Here is a 14,426-nt window from a genome sequence, read left to right on the forward strand (position 1 = left end):
ACATGTATGTAGGCTACGTACAACGTACAATACGTATTAAAGCTGTGTGGCTCATAATGTGTAGGTGCAAATGTGTGACTTTTAATGCAAAATAATGAATTTGTAGGACATTTCACTAAAAATCATAATTGTGAGTCATAATTATGAGATATGTATATTATATATACTTTCATGTATATTTTAGCTGGAGTTTGCTTGGGGCATCAGTGTATCTGCTGAAAGTAACTGATTTTTTGCTGATTCACTATAAGGCCACAGTTAAACCTTTTCTATTTACCACCACAGTGGGGTGCTCACAACACACTGTCTGACTGACAGCACTTCTTTTTAGGGCAAGACTGGATGTCAGTGCACTGAACTGTAAATATTAGCTATCAAGAAGAATCACAAATTCAAAGAGGAATAAAACATAACGTATACTGTGGTGAATCAACAACAAATATAAAAAAACTGCATCTCTGATTTAAGATTTTAGTATTTTATTACCAGTGTACATAAAATACAATAAGCAAGATGACAAAGGATAGCTATTATCCTCTGTCCTTACCTAACTAGATTAGACTGACACAAGTAGCCTAAGCCTACACTATTTTGCAAAAGTAGCATGTTACACAGCATTTAAGGAAGTGATCCTTATCTAGACTAAATTCTATATCTATGGAAAATAAAACATTGAGTGTGGTCCCCTCTACATACAAAAACAATATCATATAAATTACATTATACAGTATTGTAAAAACGTAAACAATATATTTGGCAAATCAGTGAAGTCAGTAATTGTTATCAGAATTCAGTTTTGTTTGTGTCAGAATAAGAGGACCGTGTGAAAGCACAGGTACCAGGTGCTGCACAGTGGTTGGCTTTTTAGTTGCGGCGTAAAGACAACAATGGTTTTGTCAATGAGGGAGAAAAGGGGCAAGAGTGCAGTGAAAGAGGGAGGGCTAGGTGACACAGTGGGACGCTTCTAGCGAGTCATTCATCAGGATTCAACACTATGAGTGTCTGTATCGTGCATGCAGTCTTGCTTAACTGATGGTCATAGAGTAGACAGGACAGAAAAGGTGTTTTTATCAGTTTCTCACAGTGAAAAAAAAAAAAGACTGATAGGTTGACTAGCTGCCAAATTGCACTGGAAGAATGTACATAATCCTCAACAACAAAAGCCCAAATTTTACCCGCATTTGGTTGGAAGCTTGCCTTGTATTATTTTCAAGTCAGGTCTTATATTAACAAACTACACCTGACATTTCCAACTACAGTGGTGCTGCTGTTACCTTATCATTAAACATGTGTTAGATTCCAATTTAAAAAAAGATTCTTGTACATATGTGAGATCTACAGGGTATCTGACAACCCAGACTTTGTCACATATGAGTTAGATGACACATTGCTTGAATACAACGTCCACATATCTCAGTACCCTTTCCATTCTGAATAATCTCTTATGATGACATTTTACTCTGATGTGACTGATGTCCTGAAATGCTTTGTTAAATAAAGAAGACTTCAATTAAGAAAAAATGTCTCATGTGTCCATAGTTCTTTTTTAGACACAACTGTACACTTCAACCTGAACACCTTTCCCTCAAGAATGTTTTCCTATTATTGCATGGTCACAAGCACTACCAAATTCCTATATCTTTCCTATCAAATTCCTACAATAGAAATAAAATAGTATGGAGTTGAATTGCAGAGACATATATTGTATGTCTAAAAACTGCAAGTACACCTGCAGGGGTGATTCAAATACAAAAGCAGTGATTTTATAGCTTGTTTTTCCTGAAAGATAGTCAGTTCGCACTCTGGGTGGAATTAGGTTTTTCAAATGGAGAATAAGGCATTTCCAAACAGTGAGGAATCAAGATGAAAATACAAGGAGATTATCAAAATAAAGTAGTTGCAGCAGGTCGCCAAACACTGTGTAGAATATGTTTTCAATGTAATGGAAATGGTGTCAGAGGTCTTAACATAAACTCATTGATCATAACAAATGTCAACCACTTAATCTCAATTTAAAGGGTCTGAACTGTATTTGAAATATTTTTTTCAGCTTCTGCTTGAAACGTCCTTTTGTTTAAAAATGGGAATTGCTGGTGAATTCTAATAAGACTGACATGTTCAACACAATCACAGAAGAAAGCATTCAAATGGTAGTGAACATAATTTGTCCCAAATAAGACGATGGGTTTAATTACTCATATCGATCATAAGGTGCTCATAGATTTGAGTTTTTCCCTTGAAGCTGGATGCGAGCAGGAACACCCGGTCGTCAATGGAAACCATAGAAAATGCTCGAGGCGCCTGGATATTCAGCTCCTGAGATGGGACAAACTGGCCCCTCTCGGTGTCCCATTGGTAGACCTGCGTCAGTGAATAATCGCTGCCCAAGATGGCATACTGCCAGTTGCCGATGGAGACAGGCTGAAACACCATGGAGCCACGGGAAGGAAATGTCTGGACCTCTTTAAACATGGCACCGTCCCAGCGCATCACCTTGGAATCCCCGATGAATCTTGTCAAGCATATAAACAGCTCACCTTTGAAAAGATTCACGGGACTGTTGAGTTTACACATTCAGCTACTAAATCAGAATCTGAAATATAAAAACTCACAAAAGAATGTAATTTCAAAAGAATGTATAGCTTGTGTAGAAGAAAACAAACTATCTTACAGTTTTTAGTCTCATCCTAATATTCTCTTTCCTGTTCACTGATAAGTTCCTGCTGTTCTTTATGACATTTCGACATGGAGCAGACAGCATTGAGTCTATGCAAATCTACTCAGACAGACTTCTGAGTTGAATGTCTTCTCAGCTTTTGTTTATTCTGTTGTTTTCTGTAAACTTGTATAAAACCCTGGCTAGGCAGAAACTGATTATATCAGAGAGAATTCTGCAGCATCGTGTGAACTTCTGTCTCCGCTGTGCAGTAAAAAAAAAAAAAAACTCATCTGAACCAGCCACAGAATTGGACCTAAAAAACCCTTTTTCTTCTACACTTGTTATCTATAGCTACTTAGCAGAGAGTCACTAATAGATGAGCTGTCCCTTCAGAGAGAAAAAATACAAAGAATATTATACAGTAATGATTTATGGGCAGGTTTAATGTCAGTGGGCAATGACACTGCCTGTTACACCTTTAAAATAAATACCTATGAGGAATGACGAATTAAAGTGTAATAAATCACAGCTAAAAGTGTGACGTGAATGTTTTTATTTAATTAACCGCATCAAAGGAAATGTTGACCCTCAATCAAAGTCGACTGTAAATCCTATGACACACGCCAGACTATCTTAATCTTAGCTATATAAACTGAATAATGGCATCTAGAGTACTGTATTATGCAGTATCCTGCTCCAAGGACAGAGTAACTCACACAAGCTGATACTGTGATACTTTATGGTTAGAAATTGCTTAAGAGTGTACAATGTCTTTTTACTTAGTGCCAAAATAAACCCTGTGTTTACATACGCTGCTATTCAAGCTACAGCTCTCACCTTTGACCCGGAAGTGTTTGACAGAGAAGACGTCCTCCATCTCTGGTATGTCGGTCCTGCGGTCAAACTGTTTCTGGCTCCTGTTCCACTGGTAGACAACGGGCCTCTGTGAGCTGCTGGACAAGATCAGGTGGGGTTTGTTGGAGATCTCCAAATATTCTACATCCGTGTCTCGGAACCACGGGTGAAGTGACTGATGGGAGTAGAAGCCATTGCCGTTCCATTTGTACACCGTTGTGGAGCCGGCCTATGAGAGTAACGTGTACACAATGTCAGATCAAGTTATTCAAAACTTACTGTAACATAGATTTGTGCTTAGTATGAGTATGGAGCCAAAGATGTGTGTGTGTGTGTGTGTGTGTGTGTGTGTGTGTGCATGCGTGCGTGCGTGCGACTGAGTGTCACCAGTATCCAGGGCTGAGTACTGAGTACCCAGGGCCCTCATGTGTCTAGCAAAAAGATGCTAGAATGAATAGCTGTGGATTGGGGCCCATAGAAAATGCCTTTCTACAGGGCCCAGAATTTTGTGCTACGCCCCTGTGTGTGTGTGTGTGTGTGTGTGTGCGTGCATGCGTGCGACTGAGTGTCACCAAACATATGTGAGAGCATATGCTAACATTTGGCAACGCCAGGGTAATCAGCATGAGCAGACGCAAACCGACATGCTGCAGAGAAGGACACCAGGGGGAAGGAATGGGTGACATGGTGGGAGGAGTAGCTTAGAGGAGCAGTACCCAAACAGGGGCTGGACACAATAACAGAAACACCTGTACAATGTCATGCAATCACATACCATAAAATCAAGTACTTTTAAATAGTGGGAAAGCAAAAAGTAGCCGACCTTGGAGCTGTCAGCGATGACAAAGAAAGACTCTCCGTCGATCATGAATGTCTCGATGTCGTTAGGTTTGCGAATCTTCAGGATGTCTATGTCCTGGATCTTGATGAACTTGTTGGCAGAGGGGTCGCGTTTATAAATGTGTGAGCCTCCGAACAGCTGGGCCACGATGACAAAAAGGTGGTTGTCAATCACCATGGGCTTGCAGACCACAGTGGAGGTGCCTGGATAAGACAAGAGAAGATACATTACCAATACTGGACAGATAACCATTAATACTAGATTATTATGTCCCCCGTTAACAAGAATACATTACCATTCGAGGCAGAAACATTTACTTATGGGATTGCCCCATAACATCGATACTGCTCTTCACTTGTTTATGGACTTACTTTCAATGGTGTCGTAAGTCCTGAAGGTCATCTCAACGTGATCCCATTCCAGGAAGCTGCACGTCCCAGTAAACGGTTGTGCAAACACAACATACTGATCCTCGCCAAAGGTGAAGGCCCCCACCGAAATGGACTCAAACTTCAGCGACTGATAGGAGGCAAACTCTGTAGATATAACATGACACTGAGTTCAATCCTTTATCTTTAAAGGTCCCATATGAAAGTGAGATTTCTATGTCTTATTTTTGTTTATTATAAAGCAGGTCTAGGTACCGTAAAAATACAGTGAATGTATCAAAACGCTCAATCCACAGATAAATGCACATAGCCTATATTCAGGAACGGTGCCTTTAAACGAGCCGTCAGGACTTCCGTACGGTTGTGATGTCACAACTATACTATATATAGCTTGAAAGTGCTGCTACAGTTCCGTTATAGTTATTCCCCGGCTGCAATGACGGTGCAGAGACTCAGAGAGCGCAGATGTGGAAGACCCGGAAACGCTGACCAATCAGAGCATTCGGGAGGGAGTCTTAAAGAGACAGGCGCTAAAATGGAGCGTTCCAGACAGAGATGTAAACACTTTCTAGTAGAAACCCTAAACACAATATGAACTTGAAAGTGAGCATAATATGGGACCTTTAAAAAAATCCATTCATATTGATGTATTCTTCCATAAACAGGAAGAACACAGCAATGACATTTCAGCTTTATTCTTAGCACCATTAGCTTTATTGATAAGAACAGGAAGGAAACTAGAGTGAAAAGGGTGAAGCAGTTAACTGGTAACAGAAAGCTAATGTTAGTTTAATGCTTCTATGACAGGGGGCAGATACAGGAAGATGATACCTGCTGTGATGCAGTCGAAAGAGTGTGGCAGCAGGTCATTGATCTTCTTCCCCTGGTAAATGGGTGGACCGCTGCAGTAGATCTGGTCAAGGGTGGCATTAGTGTGGTGCATCCATTCCACCAACCACTTAAGCTTGCAGTCGCATATTAGGTTGTTGCCACGTAGATCCCTACACGTATGTGTAAATTGCATGGGATATCAGTCAACAGGCTTGTTAAGACATAACATGATTAACATTTACTTTTGAAAACATGTATTTTTAAGTATTTTATTTTCAATCCCCTGTCTGTCTCTCCCCTCCTTGGCCACACTTTGGCTTTAAGCCAGGAAAGCCACAGCAACAAGTGTCCTATCTCCTGAGTAGCCTCGGCTCGTCGCCCACTCTCAGTCTGAATTGCTGTTGACCTTGGATGTGGGTATTGAATCCTAACACACACTGTAGCCTGCATTATTCAAGCTGATTGTGGCCGTGTGAAAAAAGCGAGGATCCAATTCTTTTCTCTGTAATTGACTTGTTTACCATTTACTTTGACATTCTGGCATACAAACCCAAGCTTTCCTCTTCACAACTTTACCTTTTCCCATTGCAGCAGGGAATAGCTTTTTCTACAATCTGTTATTTCTTTACTCTGTTTCTTCTTACGTCTTTTCCGCCTCACTGTGGCCTCTTTTCCCCCCGGTTTCTTTCTTTTACATCCTCTGTTTAGTGCGGGAATTCCTCTCTTTTCCTTTTTAGCCCTATGGCCTCATGATATTACTGTATTTAATCCCACAGATTAGGAAAAGGGGGAGGAAGAAGAAAGGAACATCTGCCATTAATCCTTTACCACCCCTACCAAAAAATAATATTACATTTGAGTTCTATCCTACTTGTCAGAATAAATAACAATCAAAAAAACATTCTCTTTTACAAATCAACTTAGAGTTAGTTATATATTAACTTTAAAGTGCCCATATTATGAAAAAATCACTTTTTCTGGGATTTGGGGTGTTATGTTGTGTCTCTGGTGCTTCCACACACATACAAACTTTGAAAAAAATCCATCCATGCTGTTTAGAGTGAGATACGGTTTCTGAATGTGTCCTGTCTTCAGTCTCTGGGTGAGCTGTTCAAAATCGACACGGCTTGTGACGTCACAAGCCGAAACGAGCAGGCTAACCACAACCATTAGCTCGTAGCATGCTAACGCTAATGCTAACGCTAGCATGCTACCTCGTTCTCAATAGCAAAGCACTGCTACAACACACACAAGTTCACCATAATCTACAAAAGAACTACTTCCATGTGCACCCTCATTTAGAAGTCTCCCAGCTAATCCTGCCTTGTAACTGACCGAAGTTGTAGAAACAGCCTCTCTTTTACTGTCTATGGAGCTAGCTAGCTGACATGATCTACATCTGAGCTACTGCACATGTGCAGTGCAATCAAAGATAGTACAGAAGAAGAAGAAGAAAAGAGGTCTCACTCTGTAGCTAAAACAGAGACCAGCTGAAAAGAGGATCTGCAGCAGTGAGAGAGAGCACTGCAGTACAACAAAAATATGGAGTTTTTTGAAAATTAAACCATGTAAACCTATTCTGGTACAACCTTAAAATACAATTATGAACCTGAAAATGAGCATAATATGGCTGCTTTAACCTTACACACATACAGTAAATCGACATAAATGATTGAAGAGTAAATCAATACATTAAAAAATGGATTCATTAACTGATTACTAAATGAGTCAACAAAGCACCCTGTGTGTAAGACAGACTGAACTCACACTTTGGTCAAAGCATCCATTCCCTTGAAGACATCTTTGGGCAATGTCTCAAGGTTGTTGTAAGCCAGACTCCTAATCAACAAACAGAAAAAAATAAAACACATGGTGATTGAGTTAGAGGTAGACTGTCTCTCTACACATAATAGACATTACACTGTATTATATGCTTTTCATTCGTTCTGTTAGCCAGATTGACTTGAGCAAGAGTAGAATAAACTAATTTAAAAAGAAATAACAAGCAACCAAAGTCAGACTTGCAATGGCCTGACAATATTAATGGGACATAGAGTTAGCTGTCACAAAGGCTAAGTGGTAAAATAGAGGGAAATTTCCTTCCCCAAGGCTGTCAACAGGATGATATCAGCCAGTTAAAACCAGCCATCAAAAGCTGGTACCCTATGGACACATTTCATTTGTGAGCAAAAGACTGAACTCCAAACCAGAAAGAGGTGAATAAAATGAAATGTCAGCGTAATTCATGAACACTGCATTATTTATTTGAGAGAGAGAGAGAGGCCATTTTGCTTTGAGTTTGTGCAAGAATGCACTCTCCAAACAGATGGGGATGGAGCAGAGTGGACAGGATTCCAGCAGGATCCCAGCCTGCGCCCTTTAATAATGTATTAACTGTGACACATTTAAAATGCCCTCTCATAACGCATTTATTCGTCAATCCTTTTGTTTACTTTACTCTAAAAACAAACGTATGAAACAGGAACAGAGCACTTTATCCATGTGGTTGCAAGACTTTCTGAGTCATAGACAGTTTTTAACAGTAAATCACAGTTTGCATCTGTAGATAAAGCTACTGACCAGCACCTCTCAAGCTCACACATTAACAAGTTATATATCTTTTGTTTAAGTTGTACAAAAACCAAAGTGTGAAAATGACAAGTTGTGGGTTTACATGGGGTTATGTGCCGGACTGGAACATTGACCTGCTGGAGTCACAGCTGGTTGTTTGGCAACCTCACGGTGACATCAATCCTCCAGGAAGTCACTGCATAACCCTCCTTTAAACTGCAACTTGTCATATTTTTGTACCGAATAAACAAATTAGATATATTTTGTTAACTAGTAAACTTTCCCCTAGCTGCCCCCCCGTTTCCAGTCTCTATGCTAAGCTAACCATTTTCTGTCTGTAGCTTCTTAGTGAACATAACATGACAGTGACAAACATGACAGTGGTGTCGATCTTCTCATCTACAGTAACTCTTGGCAACAAATAAAGGTATTTCCTAAAAGTTTGAACTATGCCTTTAACACTACACTTAACTAAGGGCATAACAAGTCCTAGTATAGAACATTAATACAAGCTGTTCTAGAGTTGCAGAATAAATTGTATCATAAGATCAGAATGTCAGTTGTTTCAAATAGTTCTTGGTCTGAATGTAGTCTCTACTTTCTCTCTAAGAGCACTGGTGGGATGAGATTTTCTCTTGTGTTGACTTTGACTATACACTCATTAATGTGATGTCTGCTGCAACAGTTGTCAAGGATCATTACAGTGCATGCTCTCAGACAGCTTCTACCAGACAGGTCACTGTCATTAATATCTATCAGTGCACAAGGCATAATGAATGCAGACCCTTGACAGGCCTCGTATGGAGGTGTTTGCTTGAATTTCAATGTGTGAAGTCATGCTTTTTGTAAAGCATAAATGGTGGGAAATGGCTATTAATGTGTTCACTTTTTACTTTTGATCTTGCTGAGAGAGACACTAATGTTGTAACTAACACCAATATTTGCAGTTTTAATCATGCTTCTTTCTCTTACCATCAGAGTTATACGTTCTCTTGCCGAAAGCATGCATGATTGTACTCTACAGTACATTCCATATAAGTTATAAATGATGAGGAACACAAGTATGCAAATGTTTGGCTGCACTGCAATGCATAAACTCGAAATGTGAGAGAGACTTTAGAGACAGATTATAGGTCACACGGTGTAAGGTTACAGTACAGTTATATTTAGTCCTGACATACAGGTCACTCATGCTCTCACCTATCTTTAGTTTTGGCAAGCGTTGCAGTTCAGTAATATAGAACAGGGTTTACAAAACACTGATACAAACTGTTGTTTGCCTGTTTCCTGTATTAAGATGTTGTTAACAACACTTATATTAACAAGGGATGCTATCTTTCTTAAATACTATAAATACAGATACAGTATGCATTACTTATCACACTCACAATATACCCCAAAGCAGTCTACAGAAAATACAGGGGCACTGCTGACACTCCTGATCACATTAGTGAAGCTATATGACGGTTAAAGCCACAAAATGATTCATCTTTTTATGCCAAAAATGTGTGAAGGACAACTCTGTTGGTCCACTGAGGCAATGTGACATTCAGATCTGCCCTTCCGCAACCTGATCCAGCTGAACCTTCAGCCAGTAACCATGTACATCCCCACTGGCAGCAGCACTCCTGCCTACCTTTGCATTTCAGACAGTGACAAGGTGATACAGAGAGTGAGAAACAGGAAATGCATGCACAGTTTATCCTATTACCTCTCCCACAGAGAATGGACTTGATTTGGGGTAAAGATAAAGTCATGATTTATAAAATCTGGAGAAGAAGTAAGGAAGAAGGAACAGATACAGTGAGGCAAGCCCTCTCTTACAGGAATACTAAAGTAGGAAAGTAGGAAAGAAGGAAGAAAAAAACATTTTCCAACACGGCTTCCACAGAACTGAAATACTTACAGATGTATCAGCGCTTTCAGGCCCCGAAAAGCATATGGGGATATCGATGCGATTTTGTTATTTTCAATAAATCTGTGAATGACAAGTATTTTTCATTAGCATTTTGATAGATTAGGATTAACACTATGTAAGTAATCCCACAAAAAACATCAAATATATTGTGACACTAAAAACGGAAATCCTTGAACTTTCTGCATGTCTTCTCCCTTTGCAGTTGTGAGGGTTGAGAGCAGTTACTGAAGGGTTGTCTCGAAAACCTGAGCTCTGTCCTAATTACATATTACACTGTATACTAACTATCCAGTACATGCATAATGAGGATGTCAGAATGAATTATACTTTAAAGTCCCTACACAACCAAGCTTGTGTTTTCAATTAGGCACAGCATTGCATGAGGTAAGCAAAGTGTATGTACTAACAAGAATCATAAAGATGTAAGCTGTCCTCCCCTAATCAGGCAGCATAAGTGAAAACACCTGCTTGGGGTCTTTAAAATGGTAGCATGCCAATATTGCTCGATTTTAGAGTGAAGTGTTGATGGACACTTCTGCATTTCTCAATGCTAAACACCTAAACCAAAAATAAAATCTTTAGGAAAACTTTTTTGCTGGTTACTGCAGTAAAGGTTTCAAACTGGAAAATGGAAGTGTGTTTGATTGATGTTCATTGGTGTATGCCAGTCAGTTCCTATTAGTACAATACCGAAAGTATGCAACTGGGGAACAGTTTGTGTACTTTATGATGTTTCACCACACACATGTATACTTTATAGTAACCATTTATGAATTGAAGATAAATACTTACAGATATTCAAGATGTGGTAAACCCAGGAACGCATCCTCATCAATTAGGTCAAATGAATTCGCTGTGAACAATCTGTGAAGAAAAAGGAGAAAAAAACTGTAGTGCTAAATCCCTATATTTTTAATGTTTCATAACTCAAAGGTGAACTGGGTTCAACATGTAAACATCAACAGTCACCTGGGAGGAAATTTGGGGGTGCTGTCCTCTCCTGGCTGTGTATCTTTAAACTCAATTATTAGTATTGGGATATAAATTGTGATTTATTATTGCCTATTACCAAAATCACTAACTCTTAAGTCCAAAACAGAGGGTAGGATATAGTTACTGTAACAGACAACAGACTCATTCAGCATCTCTGCCCACAGTATGTGGTGAAACAAATCAAAGAGAAATGGCAGATCACTCCTACACGTTTTTCATGAAATTAATGAAAGAGAAGAATGGATGCCTCCTCCCACATCTTTCTGAGACACCTTTAAACCAGTAATGTAGGAATAGTGTCCAACAGGAATATATTGCGCCTCACTGCATCTCATTATATATATATTTTTTAATACATTATAGGCTTTTACTTCAAAGCACTGGAAATCCAGTGGAAGAGTTTGGCTATTCGGGAAAACCTTATAATTCCAAGATGTCAAAATGCTGGAAATCTAATTTTGTCATGAAACTCTTTGTGTCTTATCTCGTCACTGCAGGCTCAGCAAAGCAATGACAGGGACATTTTACCCCCACAAGGTTGGCCATAAAGAAGCCCCATTGACTAAGTAGTACTCTAATGGAGGTTAAGATACTCCAGGTCATCTTGGCAGTGAATAATGACAGAGGGGACAATGCCACTCATTAGTTTTCCCCAGCTAAATTAACTCTCCTTCTGGTCACAAGCCTTCATCCACATCCAAGCTGATTAAGTGTCATCTGAACATATGGCAGTACTGACGCCAAGAAAAATGTTTTGCTGAGACAAAATAATGCTTGGTGACAGCATGCTGTTATGTGCAATACAGTGAAACAAGTGTGATTAGAGAGCACAGTTAAGCCTGACCTTGCTGTTAATTTGTGGATTTGCAATAACAAATTGCCCAATAGACTCTAGTCCTACCAAGATGTATAATAATGGATGTCATATGTCGAAGAAATGGCAAGATAAAGTCCACAGGTATGTGTGTAATTATGATTTTACCGTTTCCCTCTTTTTTCAAAGTGCTATCTTTGGGGGGGAAAAAGAAATATGGTCATTGTTTATCTCTGCCTCTTTATATATCATCCCAGCAAACACACACAGCCCCTCCTGTTAGTGTTGGTAGCCATGTGGTCTATTGCATAATCCTGACACCATTACAGAGAATCCCCCTTTAAATCTGCATATCAGCCTCTATAGACGTCCTCTGGGGAGTGCCATGCCTCATTATTTGAAAACACTGAAAATGGACAGACAGACAGACAGACAGACAGACAGACAGACAGACAGACAGATAGATACTCACAGCAGTTGCAGGGCCGGCGTGTGAACAAAGCTTCCTTCAATGATTTCATTAAATCCAGACTTGACAAAAGATCTGAATAGATGGAAAACATAACGAAAGGGGAGTTTATCTGAAAGTATAATAAAGATAAGATCTGTGTACACTCAAAGGCAGAGACAGAGGATTTCCATAAGATTCCCTGACAATTGACCATATGAACAATACAAACAAGAGTCTATTCAGATGCAGGACCACTTACAGTGAAACGACGTCGGATGGGAAAGTGTGAGGCACGGATCGGACATTCTCACACAGGGCATTGTCTTTGGTGCAGGTACATCCAACGGGGCATCTGGGCGGTCTCACTCTCCGTCCGTCTGCCAAAACCAAGCTGACAGCTGCGACCCAAACCATGAGCGTCCATCCTTTCCATCCGCTCACTGCTCTGCCCGGGTATCCCATACCTTCTTTCCAGGTCGAGTATTATGATTCCTGCACATGCAACTTTTCGACAAAATCCTCCACGATTTGTAACCCCCGGATTTAAAAGTGTTTATAAAAAAAAATTGTATACGTTTTTGTGTTGTTTGTTTTGATGATAGCTGGTGTTGTGCGCTCAGATGCAGGCTTGTGTCTATGCTTCTTGCGTCTCAATAGGAAGGCACCAGTCCAGCGGATTCGTTCTGCAAAGGCGCAGGATTACAAATGCGGGACAGACAGGACATGAGAACAGAGCACAGTCTCAGATGTGTTGTCATGAAAAGGAATTATGTCAAATCATCTAAAACACGCTGCTAGAAAAATGAGGATCTTATTATTCTGCTGCTTACAAATAAGTTGTCTTCTAGACTCAATGCTGCTGCCATGAAAGAAAAAAACAAATAAAAGCCTAAATTCCCGTGAGAGATAAAAAGAGAAGGAAAAAAAGAGAGAAATGGAGGGGAGAGGGCGGGGGGGAGGCCCCAAGGTGCGCTTTTTTATCAGCAGTGCCAGCTATTATTTATGCGCGCTTCAGAGCCGTGCATGGTTAATGGGAAGCGGCTATTCATGAGGCTCTGTGCAAATGCACCTGCCTCACTCATTGACATGCTGCATCTTTTCTTCTCTGCTTTGGCATACTAATGACATCAACTATGAAAAGATATCGAGTTTATACCGTTAAAATAATACTACTGAGACTCATTCTGTGACATTGTGGCACAATGAATTATGACCTATTAAAGTAGGCTATTATAATTTTGTTTACTTCTTCAAAATCTTAACAGATAAATAATGTAAGCCTATGGCAATGCTGTAGGCCTATGTCATGGAAAGAGATGATACAAGGAATAACACGATTTCATAAATATTTCTACTTTTCTAAAGGTAACAAATGATGAGTCATTTATAATGTTGTCTCTCACATCCTCTCTTTTTTTCAAACCCACATTGAGTCCTTTGTTGAGTCCAATGGGTTGTGGAAAAGTCAGGAAACACTGGACTTCTATTCCCAGACTGGGGCGAACTTTCACCCCTGCCACCACTATAACCCAAGGACTCAATTACACAGACACATTCAAATAGCATAATGGACTCTTTATTTTCCATCTACAATTCAAACGCCTACATGCATCCTATCTCCTGTGAACCATGAACGATGTAGGCCTATGATCACCGAATTGCCAATTAATCATGAGTATAATTAGGCCAAAATGAAAGTCTGATGTTGTAGCACTCTGTCGTCATAGGACAGTGTCCTGTTTTTTTAGATTATTCTAAAATTATTCAAAATTGTTTTGTGATGATGGCTTGCCCTCCAGTAGCCTAAATATTAAAAAAAAATAAAATAAAAAAAAAGGTTGATGGATGGATTAGGCCTGATGAAAGATATTATAGGCTATAGGTAGGCTACCTTGAAAAATAAACACGACGAAAGCACATTAGGTTACAACAAAGTGACCGCCGACACAATGAATGCAATTAAAATACTTCATTCTTTATTCTAGAGATCTAAAGCGGACCCTTTTCAGCATCTTATTTTGAAAATCACGAAGTGTTCCCGACGACTCCTCTATTAATATTAATGTTAAAGGATACGGAGACTTATTTTCATCTTCTCTCATAA

General features: G+C 39.6%; 1 protein-coding gene across 2 annotated transcripts; it reads right to left on the bottom strand.

Annotated features, from left to right (window-relative positions):
* Nucleotides 1-462: 462 nt before the first annotated feature.
* lgi1b (leucine-rich, glioma inactivated 1b) lies at nucleotides 463-14,367 on the bottom strand. 2 transcript variants are annotated; one of them, XM_035997302.1, is made up of 12 exons: nucleotides 14,214-14,367; nucleotides 13,153-13,178; nucleotides 12,582-13,005; nucleotides 12,344-12,415; nucleotides 10,857-10,928; nucleotides 10,053-10,124; nucleotides 7,343-7,414; nucleotides 5,576-5,745; nucleotides 4,727-4,891; nucleotides 4,338-4,558; nucleotides 3,497-3,743; nucleotides 463-2,537 (listed from the first exon to the last, which is right to left on the bottom strand). In XM_035997302.1, exons 3-12 carry the CDS (start codon nucleotides 12,782-12,784, stop codon nucleotides 2,188-2,190), a joined length of 1,644 nt encoding a protein of 547 aa, XP_035853195.1. In that variant the 5' UTR covers nucleotides 12,785-13,005; nucleotides 13,153-13,178; nucleotides 14,214-14,367; the 3' UTR covers nucleotides 463-2,187. The 2 variants fall into 2 exon arrangements, with proteins under 2 accessions (XP_035853195.1, XP_031171377.1); XM_031315517.2 differs by having other exon boundaries at nucleotides 13,153-13,181.
* Nucleotides 14,368-14,426: the final 59 nt, after the last annotated feature.

Source organism: Sander lucioperca, chromosome 22 (genome assembly GCF_008315115.2).
Source record: "Sander lucioperca isolate FBNREF2018 chromosome 22, SLUC_FBN_1.2, whole genome shotgun sequence".
Classification (NCBI taxonomy): domain Eukaryota; kingdom Metazoa; phylum Chordata; class Actinopteri; order Perciformes; family Percidae; genus Sander; species Sander lucioperca.

Excerpts from the sequence above, each read along its gene's own strand:
- lgi1b (XM_035997302.1), bottom strand. The coding sequence starts at position 12,784 with ATGGGATACCCGGGCAGAGCAGTGAGCGGATGGAAAGGATGGACGCTC. Across the intron at positions 10,125-10,856 it reads TTACCACATCTTGAATATCT|ATTTATTGAAAATAACAAAA; the intron begins GTAAGTATTTAT and ends TGTCATTCACAG. Across the intron at positions 3,744-4,337 it reads TCATCGCTGACAGCTCCAAG|GCCGGCTCCACAACGGTGTA; the intron begins GTCGGCTACTTT and ends TTACTCTCATAG.